This window comes from Drosophila ficusphila, unplaced genomic scaffold, assembly GCF_018152265.1.
Source record: "Drosophila ficusphila isolate 14025-0441.05 unplaced genomic scaffold, ASM1815226v1 contig_106, whole genome shotgun sequence".
In the NCBI taxonomy this organism is placed as follows: domain Eukaryota; kingdom Metazoa; phylum Arthropoda; class Insecta; order Diptera; family Drosophilidae; genus Drosophila; species Drosophila ficusphila.
The window spans coordinates 10,714,036-10,733,568 of record NW_025063993.1 but is presented as its reverse complement, the minus strand read 5'-3'; the positions used below and the strand labels follow the sequence as shown (position 1 = coordinate 10,733,568).

General features: G+C 39.8%; 4 protein-coding genes across 4 annotated transcripts; 2 read left to right on the top strand and 2 right to left on the bottom strand.

The window, feature by feature from the left end:
• Positions 1 to 1,645: 1,645 nt before the first annotated feature.
• On the bottom strand, positions 1,646 to 2,861 carry LOC108093023 (carboxypeptidase B-like). Its single transcript, XM_017192927.1, has 2 exons — positions 2,128 to 2,861; positions 1,646 to 2,073 (listed from the first exon to the last, which is right to left on the bottom strand). Exons 1-2 carry the CDS (start codon positions 2,859 to 2,861, stop codon positions 1,731 to 1,733), a joined length of 1,077 nt encoding a protein of 358 aa, XP_017048416.1. The 3' UTR covers positions 1,646 to 1,730.
• Positions 2,862 to 3,639: 778 nt separating this feature from the next.
• LOC108093245 lies at positions 3,640 to 9,438 on the bottom strand. Its single transcript, XM_043207713.1, has 6 exons — positions 8,705 to 9,438; positions 8,317 to 8,651; positions 6,723 to 7,503; positions 6,360 to 6,669; positions 4,128 to 4,921; positions 3,640 to 4,073 (listed from the first exon to the last, which is right to left on the bottom strand). Exons 1-6 carry the CDS (start codon positions 9,436 to 9,438, stop codon positions 3,731 to 3,733), a joined length of 3,297 nt encoding a protein of 1,098 aa, XP_043063648.1. The 3' UTR covers positions 3,640 to 3,730.
• A 2,228-nt stretch (positions 9,439 to 11,666) lies between these two features.
• On the top strand, positions 11,667 to 15,503 carry LOC108093195. Its single transcript, XM_017193156.2, is given in 10 exon segments — positions 11,667 to 11,865; positions 11,924 to 12,312; positions 12,366 to 12,451; positions 12,504 to 12,605; positions 12,666 to 13,182; positions 13,366 to 14,056; positions 14,059 to 14,608; positions 14,667 to 14,838; positions 14,891 to 15,235; positions 15,296 to 15,503. Coding segments are annotated over 10 exon segments (3,132 nt in total). The 5' UTR covers positions 11,667 to 11,717; the 3' UTR covers positions 15,428 to 15,503.
• Positions 15,504 to 15,709: 206 nt separating this feature from the next.
• On the top strand, positions 15,710 to 19,533 carry LOC108093194. The gene is made up of 9 exons (XM_017193155.2): positions 15,710 to 15,944; positions 16,006 to 16,397; positions 16,447 to 16,532; positions 16,590 to 16,691; positions 16,752 to 17,268; positions 17,360 to 18,714; positions 18,763 to 18,934; positions 18,991 to 19,335; positions 19,391 to 19,533. The coding sequence occupies exons 1-9, from the start codon at positions 15,818 to 15,820 to the stop codon at positions 19,520 to 19,522; spliced, it is 3,228 nt and encodes a 1,075-aa protein (XP_017048644.1). The 5' UTR covers positions 15,710 to 15,817; the 3' UTR covers positions 19,523 to 19,533.

Sequence of the window (19,533 nt, the reverse complement as noted above, 5' to 3'; positions counted from 1 at the left end):
CGAATACGAGTTTGGGTTTTAGGTTCCCACAAGCAGAGCCCTTCGCTGACACAGAGACCTAAAAAGCATCATAAATGGATATGTTTCCACTTTCCACGCTCACTTTCCTTTGACGGTAGCTGCCTCCGCCCAACAAAGCTTGCATTTTATGGAAATGGAAATTCATCTCCACCGCCCTTCTCCCCTTTGAAAGTAACAAATGCAACAATTAGGCAGAGCTTATGGAAGCAGCCAATCAACTGGGAGCCAGCGAAGCTAAGAATTCGGTGATTTGCATATCTAAGGCATTAACCGAATGGCCGTTTGGTCTTTTGATGTCGCTTTGCATAGATTTTCGAGAACTCAACTATTTATTTTCCGCTGCTCCGCTGTTGTTGTTTTTCTTCAGATGGCAGTGCATTGTTCAAACATCTACCGTTAAGAGCGACCAAGGGTTTTAATCGGAGTCGTGATTTATGTACACAGAGAATTGGTAATACTCTTTTAAATTTTTGGGGTTTCTAATAAAGAAAATGTAGGTACTCCAACACTATTTATTTTTAAATAACTATTTTGTTGTTTTAAGTCCCAAAGGTTTAAGTATTTATGATGTATTTAATTAATTTGTATTTTACTTATTACTTTTGTATATTATTAAAATGTTGTGTTTCCCTGGAAGCATTAGGTAAAATTAAATAAATTTCTATTCGAAAGTTTTCCCCGTCTATTGACCATGCTAATTAGCTCTGCGTTGGCAAGGGTATGAAGGGGAGACAATGTATTCAGTCTTTGCAGTTTGCTGAAAATTAATTAGACTCAATTTGTTGCTTAACCATCAAGACGGACAACAATGGCCAAAGCAGCGGCAGCTGCAACGGCCACAAATGCATCTTGTTTTTGCCGGACAAATTCTATGCTCATATTGTGTATGGGGAAGTGGAAAAGATACGGACAAAAAACCCCAAATGTTTGCGCTTACAATTCTCATGTAAATGCCAAAAGTTTCCACATTGTTAAAACGCGATTCGTGGGGAAAAGAGAGGGAAAAGGGGGGGGTGAAGGGGCGGGCGGTGGCTCACTAAGTTAAACAGAGGCAAACGGTAAACATGTTGCTGTCAACATTTACATGCCAACATGTTGCTCGGCCACCACTTGGCGGCGATTAGAAAGCGCCGCCTCGCCCGATAAGGGGCAGGTCCACCAATGGAGCATTGGGGCAAATCCCCAGCTGTCACTTTCCCGCAGAGAATGCCCCCAAAGATTCCGGTACAGAGAAAAATGTGAGCAGAAGTGGTCATCGTTTTTGTATTTATTAGGCTTTCAAAACCATTAGTCAATACCATTTAAATTGGTGGGAAATATAAATTAACAGGTTTAAGAATTGGCTTCTGTTTTTTAACAGTCGCCTGAAAAGTTTAGCCAATTAAAAACAAATGAAAACGATGCCAAAAGTAAAATAATTAAAAAAAAGTACATGTTGTGTATTTTTTACATTTCTGGGAGATGGCCATAAGTTTGCAAATTAGATACTCCAACTGCCGAATGCCGACTGCTGCCTGAAACTTGTTGCCGCGGGGAAGGTCTGCACATAGAAAATGTATCTTGCACTGATTAGAATAAATTGGTTTTAAAATGTGAAAAAAAAAATAAAAGAACGTTCTTAAAGTAGTTCTTTAAATGTCACAGTATTTTTATTTATTTATTCCAATTTAAAGATCTGAAAAATTGTGAGCTTAAAAGAAATGAATTTGTTAGCTATGTTTAACTGGATACAATTGGATTACTTTCTTTGCCATCGCGCGTAGGCCAATCCAAGTTTCTTCCACAAGTTCCTTTATGAGATGCGTTGGTGGATGGAACATAAATTCCAAATCGAGACTCTTACCCGGAAGTTCCCAGGTATAAGATAGCGGAAAGCCAACTTCATAGGCAAAGTCACTTGACGATCCACCGGACAGCACAATTTCATCCGAATACAATTCGTGTGCAGGAACCACTGAGTAATTTGATGGTAACTTAAAATTACTTTTCGCTATGGCATCCACTGCAGCTCGGCCTACTTCTCTATGTTCTTCGACATTTTCTGAAACGTTACTGAAATAAAAATAAGTTTAGATCTGATTAAAAAGTGTTATACTAACGGCTAACCTATCGAAACCCCATGGATAAAGGATTTTGCCTGCTGCGGAATGAAAAGATAGGTACATTATGCCTCTTTTGTAATTTGCCATTTTCAAAATTTCCTTTCCAACTGCCTTGGATTCCGGAGCCGAGAATGGGGAAGTACCCATAAAAAGTAAATAGCAAGGATCATTTGAGGCATCTCCTTTGCTCCATCCCTTTGCGAAATTTCGATTGAGATCGGTGCCAATGCAATTTCCGTCATTGGGTTGTCTATTCTTCCTCCAGCACTTAACACCTTGGTCCTCATTGCAAACGATAGTTTCATTTGTAAACTTCTCTCCGGATCGGGTAAATGTGTATCCGTCCGGATTTACCAGAGGAAGGACAATCCAGTCGTATTCCTTGAGGAGTTCCTTGTTCTCTTCGAAATTCACCACCAGTTCGTTAATAACATTTAAGGCGGTTGTGTGGGTGAGCCACTCCCTGGCATGAATTCCTGCATCTATGAAGATTGCATTCTTGTCCTTGCGACCATCTCCATTTGTGATGGTAATTGTGGTCAGCTTTCGATTCTCGTAGGACCTTCCAATGTCTGTCAACCTCACACGCTTACTATAGCTTTTTTCCAAACCCTTTAAGTACTCCTGGATTTCCTCGTAGGTGTAATAGTCATCCGTCTGATATTCCGGTCGCCGAAGGATTGAGATCCCCAAGGATCCACTTAAAAAGAGAGTGATCAGAAAGAATGGTAGGTACATTTTGTTAGCTTCCCAATTGAAGGTAGCCCTTTTTAAAGGGTTTTTCACTACAGGTGTTATCTTTTAGTGATGTATTACCCAGTTAAGGAAATTGAAATTGTTAAGGAATTGTATATTAATGAAAATGCCATGTTTAATTAGTTAAAGATAATATCGGTACAGTAAATTGACAGAATGCAGCTCGTGCTTCTAAGGAATGTTACCTGTTTGCTGTCGATACATATTATTGATGTAATTCTTTATGGAATTATACCGTCGTGTAGTTTAACTACTTAACCTTCCATTACCGAACTAACAGCTGACACTTTCCCGTACAGAATGCCCCCAAAGACTCCGGTACAGAGAAAAATGTGAGCAAATGTGATCATCGTTTTTGTATTTATTAGGCTTTGCAAACCATTAGTCAATACCATTTAAAATGGCGGGAAATATAGAATAACAGGATTCAGAATTGGCTTCTGTTTTTTAACAGTCGCCTGAAAAGTTGAGTCCATTAAAAATAAATGAAAACGATGCCAAAAGTAAAATAATTAAAAAAAAAGTAAATTTTGTATATTTTAAGATAAATCAAATGATGACCTGAGATTACTCATACGCCCCGCAAATCGAAAAAGTATCTCCTCTGGGAGATGGCCATTAGTTTGCCAATTAGATACTCAAACTGCTGCCTGCAACTTATTGCCGCGGGGAAGGTCTGCACTTAGAAAATGATTCTTGCACTGATTAGAATAAATTGGTTTTAAAATGTGGAATATAAATAATAATGTAAAGAACGTTCTTAAAGTAGTTCTTTAAATGTCACAGTATTTTTATTTATTTATTCCAAGTTAAAGAGCTAAAAAATTGTGAGCTAAAAAGAAATGCATTTGTTAGCTACGTTGAACTGGATACAGTTGGATTACTTTCTTTGCCATCGCGCGCAGACCAATCCAAGTTTCTTCCACAAGTTCCTTTATGAGATCCGTTGGTGGATGGAACACAAATTCCAAATCGCCTCTTGAATCCGGAAGTTCCCAGGTATAAGATAGCGGAAAGCCAACTTCATAGGCATAGTCGATTGACTTTCCACCGGACAGCACAATTCGACCCGAAAACAATTCGTGTGAAGGAACCACTGAGTAATTTGATGGTAACTTAAAATTACTTTTGGCTATGGCATCCACTGCAGCTCGGCCTACTTCTATATGTTCTCCGACGTTTTCTGGAACGTTACTGAAATAAAAATAAGTTTAGAGCCGTTTAAAAAATGTTATACTAACGGCTAACCTATCGAAACCCCATGGATAAAGGATTTTGCCTGCTGCAGAATGAAAAGTTATGTACATTATGCCTCTTTTTGAGCTTGCCAAATTTAAAATTTCTTTTCCAACTGCCTTGGATTCCGGAGACGAGAATGGTGAAGTACCCATAAAAGTTAAATGGCAAGGATTATTTGAGACTTCTCCTATGCTCCAACCTTTTGCGAAATTTCGATTGAGATCGGTGCCAATGCAAACTTCGTCATTGGGTTTTCTATTCTTCCTCCAGCACTTAACACCTTGGTCCGATATGCAATCGATAGTTTCATTTGTAAACTTCTCTCCGGATCTGGTATATGTATAGCCATCCGGATTCAGCAGAGGAAGGACAATCCAGTCGTATTCCTTGAGGAGTTCCTTGTTCTCTTCGAAATTCACCACCAGTTCGTTAATAACATTTAAGGCGGTTGTGTGGGTGAGCCACTCCCTGGCATGAATTCCTGCATCTATGAAGATTGCATTCTTGTCCTTGCGACCATCTCCATTTGTGATGGTAATTGTGGTCAGCTTTCGATTCTCGTAGGACCTTCCAATGTCTGTCAACCTCACTCGCTTACTAAAGCTTTTTTCCAAGCCTTTTAAGTACTCCTGGATTTCCTCGTAGGTGTAATAGTCATCCGTCTGATATTCCGGTCGCCGAAGGATTGAGATCCCCAAGGATCCACTTAAAAAGAGAGTGATCAGAAAGAACGGTAGGTACATTTTGTTAGCTTGCCGAGAGAAGGGATCCCTTTTTAAAGGGTTTTGCACTACAGGTGTTATCTATTAATGATTTATAGTCAGTTAAGGAAATTGAAATTGTTAAGGAATTGCAGAGAAATGAAAATAACATGTTTAATTAGTTGAAGATAATATCGGTACTGTAAAATGACAGAATGCAGCTCGTGCTATAACAGAGAAAAATGTGAGCAAATGTGATCATCGTTCTTGTTTTTATTAAGCTTTGAAAGCCATTAGTCAATACCATTTAAATTGGCGGGAAATATAAATTAAGAGGTTTAAGAATTGGCTTCTGTTTTTTAATAGTTGCCTGAAAAGTTTAGTCCATAAAATAATTTAAAAAAAAGTACATTTTGTGTATATGTACATATTTATACCCTTGCAGAGCAGAGGGTATTATAATTTCATTCAGAAGTTTGCAACGCAGTGAAGGAGATACCTCAGACCCCATAAAGTATATATATTCTTGATCAGCATCACGATCTGAATCGAAATACGTCTGTACGTCTGTCCGTCTGTCCGTCTGTCCTCCTGTCTGTTTCTACGCAAACTAGTCTCTCAGTTTTAAAGCTATCACGGTGAAACTTTCCCAAAAGTTGTGTAGTTATTGCACGCTGTATAAAAGTCGGAATGGGCAGGATCGGCCGACAATATCGGATAGCTCCAATACGAGAGTATAGAATAAAAAAATTCTTTCGCTGTTCTTTTTGATCAAATCGACTTGATTTCTTCTAGATGGCGTTTTCGAACTATTATTGAAGTTCGGATTAAACTTTATTAAATTCGGACAACTCTATCATATAGCTGCCATGGAAAGATCGAAAAAAATATGTATAAATAATGGAAAAAAATTATGATGTCGTTGTTTTTAATTACCCGAGCATGATTTTTGGAACATCAAATTTTTGAAATACACTTAAATCGAGAAAAAAATTTCATTAAAAATGATAACATCGTTGTTTTTCATCAGACAATCATGATGTTTGGTATATAGCGTTTTCTGATGAGTCTTGTGTGTCAAATCCGACTATATCATATAGCTCTCATATGAACAATATGGAAAATTAATTTCTCGACATATTTAATGATTGCAAGGGTATATAAGCTTCGGCTTGCCGAATAAATAAAATGATGACTTGACATTACTCATACGCCCCGCAAATCGAAAAAGTATCTCTTCTGGGAGATGGCCATAAGTTTGCCAATTAGATACTCCAACTGCAGAATGCCGACTGCTGCCAGCAACTTGTTGCCGCGGGGAAGGTCTGCACTTAGAAAGTGTTTCTTGCAACTGATGAGAATAAATTCTTTTTAAAATGTGGAAAATAGAAAAAAGATAAAGATCGTTCTGAAAGTACATATGTAGTTCTTTAAATGCCACAACATTTTTATTTATTTATTTAGTTTAAGAGCTGAAAAAATTGTGAGCTTAAAAGAAACCAATTTGTTAACTACGTTTAACTGGATACAATTGGATTACTTTCTTGGCCATCGCGCGCAGGCCAATCCAAGTTTCTTCCACAAGTTCCTTTATGATATGCGTTGGTGGATGGAACACAAATTTCAAATCGCCTCTTTTATCCGGAAGTTCCCAGGTATAAGATAGCGGAAAGCCAACTTCATAGGCGAAGTCACTTGAAGTTCCACCGGACAGCTCAATTCGATCCGAAAATAATTTATATCCAGGAACCACTGAGTAATTTGATGATACCGTAAAATTAATGTTTGCTATGGCATCCACTGCAGCTTGGGCCACTTCTATATGTTCCTCGACGTTTTCAGCATCGATTCTGAAATAATAATAAGTCAAGATTCGGTAAAAAAATGTTTTCTAAGTGCTTACACAGCGAAATCGCATGGATACAGGATTTTGCCTATTGCGGAATGATAAGATAGGTACATTATGCCTCGTCTGGAATTTGCTAGGCTTAAAATTTCTTTTCCAACTGCCTTGGATTCCGGAGCCGAGAATGGGGAAGTACCCATAAAAAGTAAATAGCAAGGATCATTTGAGGCATCTCCTTTGCTCCAACCTTTTGCGAAATTTCGATTGAGATCGGTGCCAATGCAATTTCCGTCATTGGGTTGTCTATTCTTCCTCCAGCACTTAACACCTTGGTCCTCATTGCAATCGATAGTTTCATTTGTAAACTTCTTTCCAGATCGGGTATATGTGTATCCGTCCGGGTTCAGCAGGGGAAGGATAATCCAGTCGTATTCTTTGAGGAGTTCCTTGTTCTTTTCGAAATTCACCACCAGTTCGTTAATAACATTTAAGGCGGTTGTGTGGGTGAGCCACTCCCTGGCATGAATTCCTGCATCTATGAAGATTGCATTCTTGTCCTTGCGACCATCTCCATTTGTGATGGTAATTGTGGTCAGCTTTCGATTCTCGTAGGACCTTCCAATGTCTGTCAACCTCACTCGCTTACTAAAGCTTTTTTCCAAGCCTTTTAAGTACTCCTGGATTTCCTCGTAGGTGTAATAGTCATCCGTCTGATATTCCGGTCGCCGAAGGATTGAGATCCCCAAGGATCCACTTAAAAAGAGAGTGATCAGAAAGAACGGTAGGTACATTTTGTTAGCTTGCCGAGAGAAGGGATCCCTTTTTAAAGGGTTTTGCACTACAGGTGTTATCTATTAATGATTTATAGTCAGTTAAGGAAATTGAAATTGTTAAGGAATTGCAGAGAAATGAAAATAACATGTTTAATTAGATGAAGATAATATCGGTACAGTTAAATAACAGAATGTAGCTCGTGCTTCTAAGGAATGTTACCTGTTTGCCCTCGATACATGTTATTGTTGTAATTCTTAATGTAGTTTAACTACTTTACCTTCTATTACCGAACTAACAGCTGACACTTTCCTGTACAAAATGCCCCCAAAGACTCCGGTACAGAGAAAAATGTGAGCAAATGTGATTGATCATCGGTTTTGTATTTATTAGGCTTTAAAAACCATTAGTCAATACAATTTAAAATGGCGGGAAATATAGATTAACAGGTTTAAGAATTGGCTTCTGTTTTTCAACAGTCGCCTGAAAAGTTTAGTTCATTAAAAACAAATTAAAACGATGCCAAAAGTAAAATAATTAAAAAAAAGTACATTTTGTGTATTTTTTACAATTATATTGAAGATAAATAAAATGGTGACCTGACATTACTCATACGCCCCGCAAATCGAAAAAGTATCTCTTCTGGGAGATGGCCATTAGTTTGCCAATTAGATACTCCAACTGCTGCCTGCAACTTGTTGCCGAGGGGAAGGTCTGCACTCAGAAAATGTTTCTTGCACTGATTAGAATAAATTGGTTTTAAAATGTGAAAAATAGAAAAAAGATAAAGTTTTTTAAGTGTCACAACATTTTTATTTATTTATTCCAAGTTTAAGAACTGAAAAATTGTGGGCTTAAAAGAAACCAATTTGTTAGCTACGTTTAACTGGATACAGTTGGATTACTTTCTTGGCCATCGCGCGCAGACCAATCCAAGTTTCTTCCACAAGTTCCTTTATGAGATCCGTTGGTGGATGGAACTCAAATTTTAAATCGCGTCTTTTAGCCGGAAGTTCCCAGGTATAAGATAGCGGAAAGCCAACTTCATAGGCATAGTCGATTGACGTTCCACCGGACAGCACAATTTGATTTGGAAACAAATCATGCCCACGAATCAGTGAGTAATTTGTTGAAACCATAAAATTAATGTTGGCTATGGCATCCACTGCAGCTCGGCCTACTTCTTTAAGTTCCTCGACGTTTTCAGAATCGATTCTGAAATAATAATAAGTTAAGATTGGGTAACAAAATGTTATCTAAGTGCTTACAAATTGAAATTCCATGGATAAAGGATTTTGCCTGCTGCAGAATGAAAAGTTATGTACATTATGCCTCTTTTGGAGTTTGCCAAATTTAAAATTTCTTTTCCAACTGCCTTGGATTCCGGAGCCGAGAATGGGGAAGTACCCATAAAAAGTAAATAGCAAGGATCAGTTGAGGCATCTCCTTTGCTCCAACCTTTTGCGAAATTTCGATTGAGATCGGTGCCAATGCAATTTCCGTCATTGGGTTGTCTATTCTTCCTCCAGCACTTAACACCTTGGTCCTCATTGCAATCGATAGTTTCATTTGTAAACTTCTTTCCAGATCGGGTATATGTGTATCCGTCCGGGTTCAGCAGGGGAAGGATAATCCAGTCGTATTCTTTGAGGAGTTCCTTGTTCTTTTCGAAATTCACCACCAGTTCGTTAATAACATTTAAGGCGGTTGTGTGGGTGAGCCACTCCCTGGCATGAATTCCTGCATCTATGAAGATTGCATTCTTGTCCTTGCGACCATCTCCATTTGTGATGGTAATTGTGGTCAGCTTTCGATTCTCGTAGGACCTTCCAATGTCTGTCAACCTCACTCGCTTACTAAAGCTTTTTTCCAAGCCTTTTAAGTACTCCTGGATTTCCTCGTAGGTGTAATAGTCATCCGTCTGATATTCCGGTCGCCGAAGGATTGAGATCCCCAAGGATCCACTTAAAAAGAGAGTGATCAGAAAGAACGGTAGGTACATTTTGTTAGCTTGCCGAGAGAAGGGATCCCTTTTTAAAGGGTTTTGCACTACAGGTGTTATCTTTTAGTGATTCATTACCCAGTTAAGGAAATTGAAATTGTTAAGGAATTGCAGAGAAATGAAAATAAAATGTTTAATTAGTTGAAGATAATATCGGTACAGTTAAATAACAGAATGCAGCTCGTGCTTCTAAGGAATGTTACCTGTTTGCCCTCGATACATGTTATTGTTGTAATTCTTAATGTAGTTTAACTACTTAAACTTCTATTACCGAACTAACAGCTGAGAATCGGATACGGAGAAAAATGGGAGCAGAAGTGGTTATAGTTTTTGTATTGTAATTGGTGGGAAATATAGATTAACAGGTTTAAGAATTGGCTTCTGTTATTTAACAGTCGCCTGAAAAGTTTAGTGCATTAAAAGGAAATGAAAACGGTGCAAAAGTAAAAAAATTTAAAAAAAGTAAGTTTTGTGTATTTTTTACGTTTATATTGAATATAAATAAAATGTTACAATAGCTGAGCATATGATTGTTAATATATATCTTATTGAGCCTTTTTTCAATTGTGCTAGAAATAATTGGAATTTATTTATAATTAATCTTCAAAATACTGCTATTCAGTAGCAACAATAAGACAGGGTTATGTGAACAAATTTCCCTCTGTGTGAGTCTGCTTCAGTTTTGGCGTAATTTATCAGAGCTGAAATGCAATCGGAGTGCAGGTGAAAAATAGACAGACGGGCAGACAACGACAAACTCGCGGACAACACAACTTGGCCACTTGTTATCCACTGCGGAGCTGCAACTGCAGCTCAACGAGCGGACTTATACAGATGTCAATTATTTTTGCCCGGAGCGGAAAGCTGACTAGCTCTTCTATTTCGGTTTCGATTTAGTTGCGCGCCAGCAATTTTGGATCGCCGCGGATTGGATTCGATTGGAGACGAAATTGCTGGCCGAACTCGTTAGCTCAGCTCACAAGTTGTGCAGGCTGCAACTGCAGTTGGAAGTTGCAACAATCCATCCAGCTACGTGGCAAGTCATCCAATTGTTGGCAACGAAATCGTTATTATTTGCGGACGCGATGCCTGTAGATGGCCAACAACTCGATGGACCGCTCGCTGCTTGTTCGCTGGTTGCAAATTATAATTGAATGATTGCATGGCAGCCAAGCGATTTGCTCGTCATTTTCCCCGGCGAAAAAAGGGGATCAATTGGTATTGATTGGGCTCCTACTTAAAGGTAAAGGTGTCAAAACTATTGGCTCCTAATGGGGTGAAATGTAAAACAATTTGGCCCGGCCAAGTTCATTAAATTGGATCTGGAACTGATGGATGCCATGCTAGGAGATCAACAACGGATTCGACAACGGATTTATTTAAGAGACAACTTGCAACAAATAAATAAAGCCAGATAGCCGGATAGCCAGGCTCCATCGATGGAATGCTGCCTGTGTGGAGGAGACCACGTCGTTGTCCTTCTCTCGTTTGACGTCCAGTAATGCCAATGGCTTGTTGAAATTCATTCATCAATGTAATCGATCAGACATGGACGACGGGCTTTGGGCTTTGACATGCCACGTAACATGCTCTTCGTATGTAAATGGAGCCTGGGATACACGAACCGACTCTCCATGCACTCACAATGCAACATAAAATTTAATCAATTTATTGGAAACGAGCTATTGTCTCTGCTCTTTTGCCTTTTCAGCTCGACTCCGACTCAGACTGAAGTCGATTCGACTTGGGGCTTATCCGCAGCTTTGCATCTACACTTTCTCCTCTCAGGTTGATACGAGTATGCCATTTTCTTGGCACGAATGGCTGGCAAAGGCCAAGATAAATCTCCCGGATTCGTGTGGGGAGTTGCGTTTTCGGGGGCGGAACCACCGCACCCACCTAGTTGGCCGAGTTGTGGCCAGAGTTTGGCATTAGATTATGGCTTTTCCATTTTTCTGGATGTCAGCCAGAGTGAAAATCTTGAAGATTGTTTAACAGAGTATTTTCAGCATTGCGGACAAAGTTAAATGAGATTGTTTTGGAATTTATCTTATATACTTAAATACAGAAAAATTATAAATTAATCTAGAACATTATTAAGAATATAAGAGTATTATATGCCTTGAGCAAAACTACATACAAATTCTTAGAAAAATCGTAGTCACCATTGTCTTTGTCTTTAATACAATTTACTCTTAAATAATACTTCTGAGTCACACGATCGTCAATCTTCAAAACAACACTTTAAGCCTGTAATATAAAATAGATAAACATTTATAATGGTAAGGAAAAGTAAAGTCAAGGTCAAGCCCATTGCAGAACCCATTCTCAGATGGCCGTTCATTCCGGAAAGTGAAATCATAGACCGGGAGGTCAAGTACCTTGCCCGCCTCAATGATTTCACCGCTAGTGCAGAATTAGTAAAGCGTGAGCAATAAGAGATAAATAAAAAATATATATTTAATAAAAAAGAGAATGGTTGCAGATGCCAAAAGGGACTTTTACGAGCAGGAAGTTCAGCGAATGTTTAGGGAGCACTGGGAACACCATCTGCGCTGCGATGGACTGCCACGTCCCTATCTTCCCGTCGAAATTCGAACCTTTATATCCAAAATGCGTTTCTACGACGACATCGAAACTAAGCACTCGATAGACTGGACTTTGGCGGTGGACGAACGCTCTATTCTAAACCAGAATATATTTCGGGTGGATAAAACTCGCAGTACGTTGAAGCTAAGAATAGATAACCCCGGGGCTCACTACGATACAAATGTCCAAATGTGCCTGGATGCGTTGAAGCAAATGGATGTTATGCTGGACAACGAGGCAGAACTGGTGCGAATGTCTGAAAAACGGAAGAGGGATATTATGGAAGTGGGTTTACATTGTTTAGAACTAAAATTCTTACTTAAAACTGCTTTTTAAAGGTTTATTCCGAAGTCGAGAAGGAAATCAATGATCTCTTTGATCGCCTTACCTATCGAATATTGCATATGCAAAATAGTTATATGGAGTGAGTAACTTATAATTCATTTTTATCTTTACTAACTTTGATTATTTCGTAGGTCGGAGGATGGCAAGTTTGCTATGTGGAGTTACAAATGCGAGCCTTGGAGATTGGATATGTGGGGCTTACTGAACATTCCCATTATCTTCGATCAACTGGAGTAAGTGTTTCCGACAAAGATGCTCTATAATAGTAATTATAACCATTCAATAATCCTCAGATTGCCAGTTATGCTGGCCGAACTGAAAGCTTCTGGCGTAGAAGTCCAGATACCAAGAAGTGTTCTAGAAGATTGCATCACAATTCGCAGCGTACACACTGATTTCGATTGCATTTCGCAGAACGCCAAAAGCTTTGAGCCAGCGGTTACCACATCGGTCAATTATCCCACCGCCGGGATATTGAATATCGAAGAATCGGTGGTTAATGAGTGGCTCACCCAGCAGGATATCCTGGAAGAGACTATAAACCTGATGAATTCTAGGCGGCAGGAGTACGAGGATATGATGCAGTTAATTGCCGAGAAAACGGAGGCGGCTGCTAAGGCAGCCAAGCAAACGGATCCCGATAAAACTGTTAAAATCGTGATACCAAAGGCCCCCAAGGAGCCTCCAGCTATTCCGCCAGGCATGTTTCCGGACATCTACGAGGATTTCCTCAGAGTGGAGGATAGTCAGTACTTGGGTTACCTCGACGAGGTTTATCATCCAAGGCATTTAGATATGCAGCCAAACGAGGTGGGTTAAAATATGAGATGTAAAATTAAATATGTATAATAATAATTTATATATTATATTAATTCTTTCATATTCAAATTCTTTCATTTAATAAGAAAATAATATATTGATAATATGTTTATATATTTTTGCTTATATCTTGAGATAAACAATAATTGTAATACAATTCTGTAATCACCCTAGATAAATCTCAGGCAGTGCATCATGCTCGGTGGCATTTACGCAATAATGTTCATTCGGCGACCCGAGCAAACTCACTTCGAGAAGTTCAACATTGTGTTGCACGAGGATGGCCGAGTGCTGCATAGCATGCCTGAAAAGGTGGCAGAGACGGAGAAGGAGGCCATACGGAACTCTAATATTTCCAAAATGACCAGGGAGTCGTACAGGGAAACCAAGATCAAGCTGGAGAACGACGAACTGCCGTACTTCATTGTTACCCTGCAACTGCCCAAGGACCTCTGCAAGTGGAGTGAACCGGTGGTTTGTCAATTCATGACGGAGGAGGACCAAGTTCCAGTCGAACACAAACGCGATTCCGTTTGGCTGCCGACCATTCAGAGTGCAATAAGGTACGCTGATTATAACGAACGAGGAGACAGCATTTCCCGAAATAGTCGATTTTCAATGGACTCGGGTAATATATTTCGACCTACTATGCGCTCGTTGATCAGGCAAAGTAAACTGGATATACCTCCGGTGGTGGAAGTTCCTTTGGAGGATTTTAAGCTGGATAAAAAACTAAACCATCTTGAGGCCAGAACCCTGGAGGAGCATTGCCTACCCAGGATCATCTCGTCGTTCAAATTTCCCTCGGAATTTTGTGATGAGAAGCGAGAGGTGGCCAAGCCGGGCACAAAGATGTTGGTCAAAAAAAAGAAGTCGAAGATGCCCCCACTAATGTCAAGGTTTTAAATTACGATTTTAACGCCCAGCTGGATAACCCCGAACGGATGTTTCCCCACTTTCCGAATGTTGATGCCGTGCACTATCCGTCGGATGATGAGGAACCAACTCCTCTCATTAACTCAACTGCACTTCAAGTGTTGAAAACCTTTGACGATATCAAAGCCAAATATAAAGAAAAGCCCATGGAACTCTTGAGTCAGCAAGAGGAGAAACCGAAGACAAAAAAGAAAGAGGAAAGTGAGGAGGCACATTCGGCAAGGCAGTCGCGAAAGAGCAAGGAGAAACTACGGCCCAGCGCCAAATCAAATAAATCCGATCAATCTGGTTCAGCAAATAGCGAAACTTGTACGCAGGAAGTGATCCACTGGACCACACGATACGTAAAAGACGCTGAGCTGGATAAGGATACCGGTAGAATCACCTTCAAGACGGATCGTCTGGGTTACTTGGGATTGGCCTTCAAGAGGTACGAGCACTTTCCCTTTCGCGACTGGTCAATGCAGCCAAATGAGGAAAAGTAAGTACAAGTATTGGAATATACAAATTATATATTCAATCCATAAACACATGTACAGTCCAGATGAGATCATATTAACTGTGGACACCTTCCATGTGCGCATATTTTTCTACATCACTTCGAAAGGGGTAAGGGGTTATGTAACCGATTTGGGCAAAGGATACACCGCCAAGCCAGTTAAGTATCTGGAGATCTTGGAGCCCATATCCGATTTTCGACAAATGCGGAAGGTAAGTTCACAAGACATTTATCTTAGCTCTAAAACACCATTATTTCCAACAGATGTTCGTCAGCAAGAACATAAATATATTTGCCGAAAACGATGCTAGTTTTTATATAGAAAACGGATACTTTTCCATGAAACACGTGGCAGTTGAACAGCATACGTACAACATCATGGCTCTCCATTGCAAGCTGATGAAGTTCTATCGGTCCAGCTGGAATCGCTTAGCTTCTCGTCGTGACATCATTCTGGGCATGAAGTTCGCTAACGATAAGTCTGATTATTCCGAGACTACAGTGCGAATTACACCCGAGAAGACGACCTTCGTCCAGATTTCAGAGAATTGTTCGGACAAAGTAAATGTGATAGTGCTCACCTATACTGAAACTTGGAGGAACATTGCCGTACGTTTTAAAGTCTATACTCGCTCTGTGATTTGGTTTATTCATGTTGATTTATTGCAGCAATTCACTGATCTGCATCAGGCCATAAGTTCGATGGTTCCCAATGCTACTGAAATGCGCAATAAGGATTCCATCCTTCTATATTACGTAACGCGAATGCTAACGGAGATCAGGCTTTTGAGCTTTTCGTAGGAATTCCTTATATTTTTACACTTATACCCTATCTCCTACTCTTAAATACAATATATTATAAAAAGTCTTTAATGAATTAAGCGGATATAAGAGTTGGGTGATTTAGTTAAATAACATGGGTTAATGTAAATACCACTATTGACTTGTTCCCATAAATAAATTAATATCAAATTTTATATAAATAGCCTGATGGTTTCATTTATATCGTGTGTGTTTATACTTTCACCATGCAAATCAATACGTCTTTGCCTACACAATCCTAGTTTTAACTGACAGAAGTATACATCTACTCAACCACGTCACAACATAAATATACAGACAAAAAAAAAAAAAAAATAAGGAAAATACCAACCTCTTCAAGGAGATTATAACACCATTATCTTTGGCAAAATGGTAAAAAGGCGAGAGGGTAGCACAACGCATTTGGCTCTGTTAAACGAATCCGAAATAATGGAGCGGCAAAAGAAGTACACGGTCCGATTTCAAGATATTTCTGCTGCCTGTGCCAACTTTAAAAGTATTGTTATAGATGGATTTCCTAGAAATGGTAGAAGTATTAATCAGTGCTCTTAATTCAGGTGCACTCGCTCAGTTTAGAACCATGGAGGAGGAAAGGACAAATCTTGATCGCTGGGAGCATTTCACTCGATGTGATGGTTTGCCCAAGGTCCGATCACCAAAAGATATACGAACATTTTTGGCCAAAATCCGTCACTTCGAAGATATCGAGAGCTCTAATTCGATTGACTGGAATTTGGCCGTGAACGATCGCAGTATTCTTACCCAAAATATTTACCACAAGGACATGACGCGTTCCACATTACAAAAGCAAATCGTCGATGATCCGGGTTCCTATTTCGAGAAAAATGTAAATAATTGTCTGGAGGTTTTAAGGCAGGTGGATGCCCTAATGGACAATGAGATCGAACTGGAGCGCATAGCCAAGAGTGTTCAGATTGATATCATGGAGGTATGTATATCTAAACTATAGAGTAAATAATACAGGGTTTGTTCCAAAGGTTACCGGTGATATCCAAAAAGAGATCCAAAGCCTCATTGATCGTCTTACCTATCGGATATTGCGAATGCAGAAGGCTTATATGAAGTAGGAGCTTTTATTTGACTGTTTTATTATACAAATTTGAATTAATTCCCTTTTTAGTTCCGTAAATGGTATAGTGGGTACGTGGAGTCATTCCTCTGATTTTTGGAGCATGGATCTTTGGGGTCTTTACAATGTTCCCATAATATTCGAACAGTTGGAGTGAGATTCCCCTAAAAGGTTTAAATGGGAATGATGGTTTTTAAATGGTTATTTTTACAGTGTTCCAATTATGCTGGCTGATTTCAGTGCCACGGGTGTCCAGGTTCAGATACCCCTGAGTGTCCTGACGGATTGCCTCACCCTTCGGTGCGTTCACACAAGCTTTGACCATTTTTCGGAGAACGCCAAGAGCTACGAAACCTTTCCAGTTGAAGGTAATCTCGTTCCTTTTGCTGGGACCAAAGACATGGAAGAGTCGGTGGTTGGCGAGTGGCTGATGCAGCAGGACATTCAGGAGGAAATATTAGACTCAATGCACCGGAAGCGAGCAGAATATGAGGAGCTAATGCAGCTCATTGCCGAGCGGACTGAGCAGGCTGCCAAGGAGGCAAAGTCCAAGGAGGAAGGCAAGCGAACCAAGGTGGTCATCCCGAAGACCCCTAAGATGGTGCCCCTTGTTCCGCAAGGAATGTATCCCGATATATATGATGAGTTTCTTTTCCGCGAGGACAACCAATACAATATTTTTGTGCAAAGCTTCTTTCATCCAGATCATTTAAATATGTCGCCCGGTGAGGTGAGTTCATGGAATTTATTTTAGTTCATTTACTTATTTTTGGCTTATATCTAAAATTCTATTATTTGATTCTATTGATTTGATTGATTAGATAAATCTCAGAGAGTGTATCATCATTGGTGGCGTCTACAATATTTCCTTCGTGCGGCGACCAGATCAAACACAGTTCGAGAACTTCAACATTATCTTGCACGAGGATGGTCGAATTTTGCACGTAATAGATGGTGTGGTGGCACAAGGCGAAAGAACCTCCAAAGTTTCCGATTTCACCAGAATGACAATAAGTGACACTCAGTTGAAGTTGGATGATGCTGACTTGCCATATTTCATCGTTACCGTAAAGTTGCCTCCGGAACTCTGCAGGTGGGGAACACCTCAAGTGTGTCATTACCTGGAGGAGCTCGAGTTAGCACCTCAATCTCCGGAGAGAGGTACCATGATAACGCTCAACATTGATCTCAATCGAATATCAACCACATTGAACCATCATGAAGAGAGCATACGCCGATCCACCTTTAACAATCAGTTTCATTCATGTGTTAAATCAGTCCTCAAGCAAAGTAATATCCTTGATCAGGACACGGCGAAAGTTACTTCTCTGAAGGATTTCCGTTTAGACAAAATCTTGAAGAAGGTGCAGATGAATAACTTAAAGAAACTCTGCCTGCCTCGCATAATTTCTTCATTTAATTTTCCCATCGAGTTTATTGAACAAAAAGAGGCCCAAAAGTCAAAGCCAAGTCGTTTAAAGAAAAGGCAAGAAACCGAGTTGGTGGAGGAAGTTAGTAGAGAAGCGGAACCCTTCGATTATAGTAAGCAGCAACGGCCAGAAAGGGTTTTCCCCGTCTTCGAGATTTTAGCTCCTGCAGAATTCCGAATTCCGGAAACTGATTCGACCAACATTGATTCTGCTGATGATACAAAAACAACAACAACAATAACAACAACAACAACAACAACAACAACAACCGCATATGGATTATTGTCAACATTGGAGGATATCAAGACACAATATTTGGAAAGGCCGTTTAAAGTGATTGACCAAGTCGGTCCAGAGCCTTCGTCCAAAAAGCCCGAAAAAAAGGTGGAAAACCCAGTGGAAAGGTCGGACGCCAGAGAAAGTTATTATTCTTTTTCAGATCTTCGAACAAGTTTTGACAAAACTGCTTTCGAAAAGCCACTGAGGAGTTCTATGAAGCGACAAAGTAAAACAAAGAGAAAGAGCAGCAAATTGGAGGAACGGCACTTGAAAACTGAAAACGACGAAAAGGAACCTCCAGTAATGCTAAATCACTGGACAAAAGATCATATTATTGAATCAACGTTGGATCTCCAGACCAACACACTAACCTTCAGAACCGATCGGTTGGGCAGGTTCGGATTGGCCTTCAAGCGGTACGAGCATTTCCCCTTTCGTGATTGGTTTTTGCAGCCAAATGAGGAAAAGTAAGTGGTATCTAATTAAAGGAGCTTTTATAAGCCACTTCTTTGCAGTCCCGATGAGATCATTCTCAATTTGGAAACCCACCATGTGCGAATGATTTTCTACATCAGTTCTAAAGGAGTAAGGGGTTATGTGACCGATTTGAGCAAGGCTTACACGGCGAATCCAGTAAAGTATCTCGAGATTGTGGAACCCATATCCGACTTTCGGGAACTGCGAAAGGTATGGTTGTACTCGTATTGCTATCCAAACAAATCTTATGACATCTCCCCTCACAGTTACTCGTGAAAAAGAATCTGAATATTTTTGCAGAGAACGATGCCTCTTACTATATTACAAATGGGTACTTTTCTATAAAACATGTGGCCACCGAACTGCACACCTACAACACGATGGCATTGCAATGCAAGCTAATGAAGTTCTATCGATCCGGTTGGAATCGGCTGGCCAATCGTCGAACTATTATTATGGACATGAAGTTCGCCAATGATAGATCTGATTACACCGAAGTCACTATGCGAATTACACCCGAGAAGACGACGTTTGTCAAGGTTTTCGAGATGTGTTCGGATAATATAAATGTGGTAAACCTTCGTTACGAGGAAACTTGGAGGAACGTCAATGTGGGTTATTATTATTCTGAATTTACTATAATATTACCTCCGTTGTAAATCGCAGAACTATCATGATCTTGGGCAGGCCATCTCTTCAATGAATCCACATTCCCAAGAGGGTTCGAATAAAGACGCAACGCTCTTTGTCTACATTAGGCGGCTTTTGAACGAGATTCGCCCTTTGAGTTTCTCCTAGGACCTCGTATT

Bases quoted from the DNA above. Each gene is read 5' to 3' on its own strand.
- LOC108093245 (XM_043207713.1), bottom strand. From the start codon at position 9,438: ATGTACCTACCGTTCTTTCTGATCACTCTCTTTTTAAGTGGATCCTTG. The intron at 8,652-8,704 runs GTAAGCACTTAG...TTATTATTTCAG, and splicing joins TATCCATGGAATTTCAATTT to AATCGATTCTGAAAACGTCG. The intron at 6,670-6,722 runs GTAAGCACTTAG...TTATTATTTCAG, and splicing joins TATCCATGCGATTTCGCTGT to AATCGATGCTGAAAACGTCG.
- LOC108093023 (XM_017192927.1), bottom strand. From the start codon at position 2,861: ATGTACCTACCATTCTTTCTGATCACTCTCTTTTTAAGTGGATCCTTG. The intron at 2,074-2,127 runs GTTAGCCGTTAG...TTTTTATTTCAG, and splicing joins TATCCATGGGGTTTCGATAG to TAACGTTTCAGAAAATGTCG.
- LOC108093194 (XM_017193155.2), top strand. From the start codon at position 15,818: ATGGTAAAAAGGCGAGAGGGTAGCACAACGCATTTGGCTCTGTTAAAC. The intron at 18,935-18,990 runs GTATGGTTGTAC...CTCCCCTCACAG, and splicing joins ACTTTCGGGAACTGCGAAAG to TTACTCGTGAAAAAGAATCT. The intron at 19,336-19,390 runs GTGGGTTATTAT...TGTAAATCGCAG, and splicing joins AAACTTGGAGGAACGTCAAT to AACTATCATGATCTTGGGCA.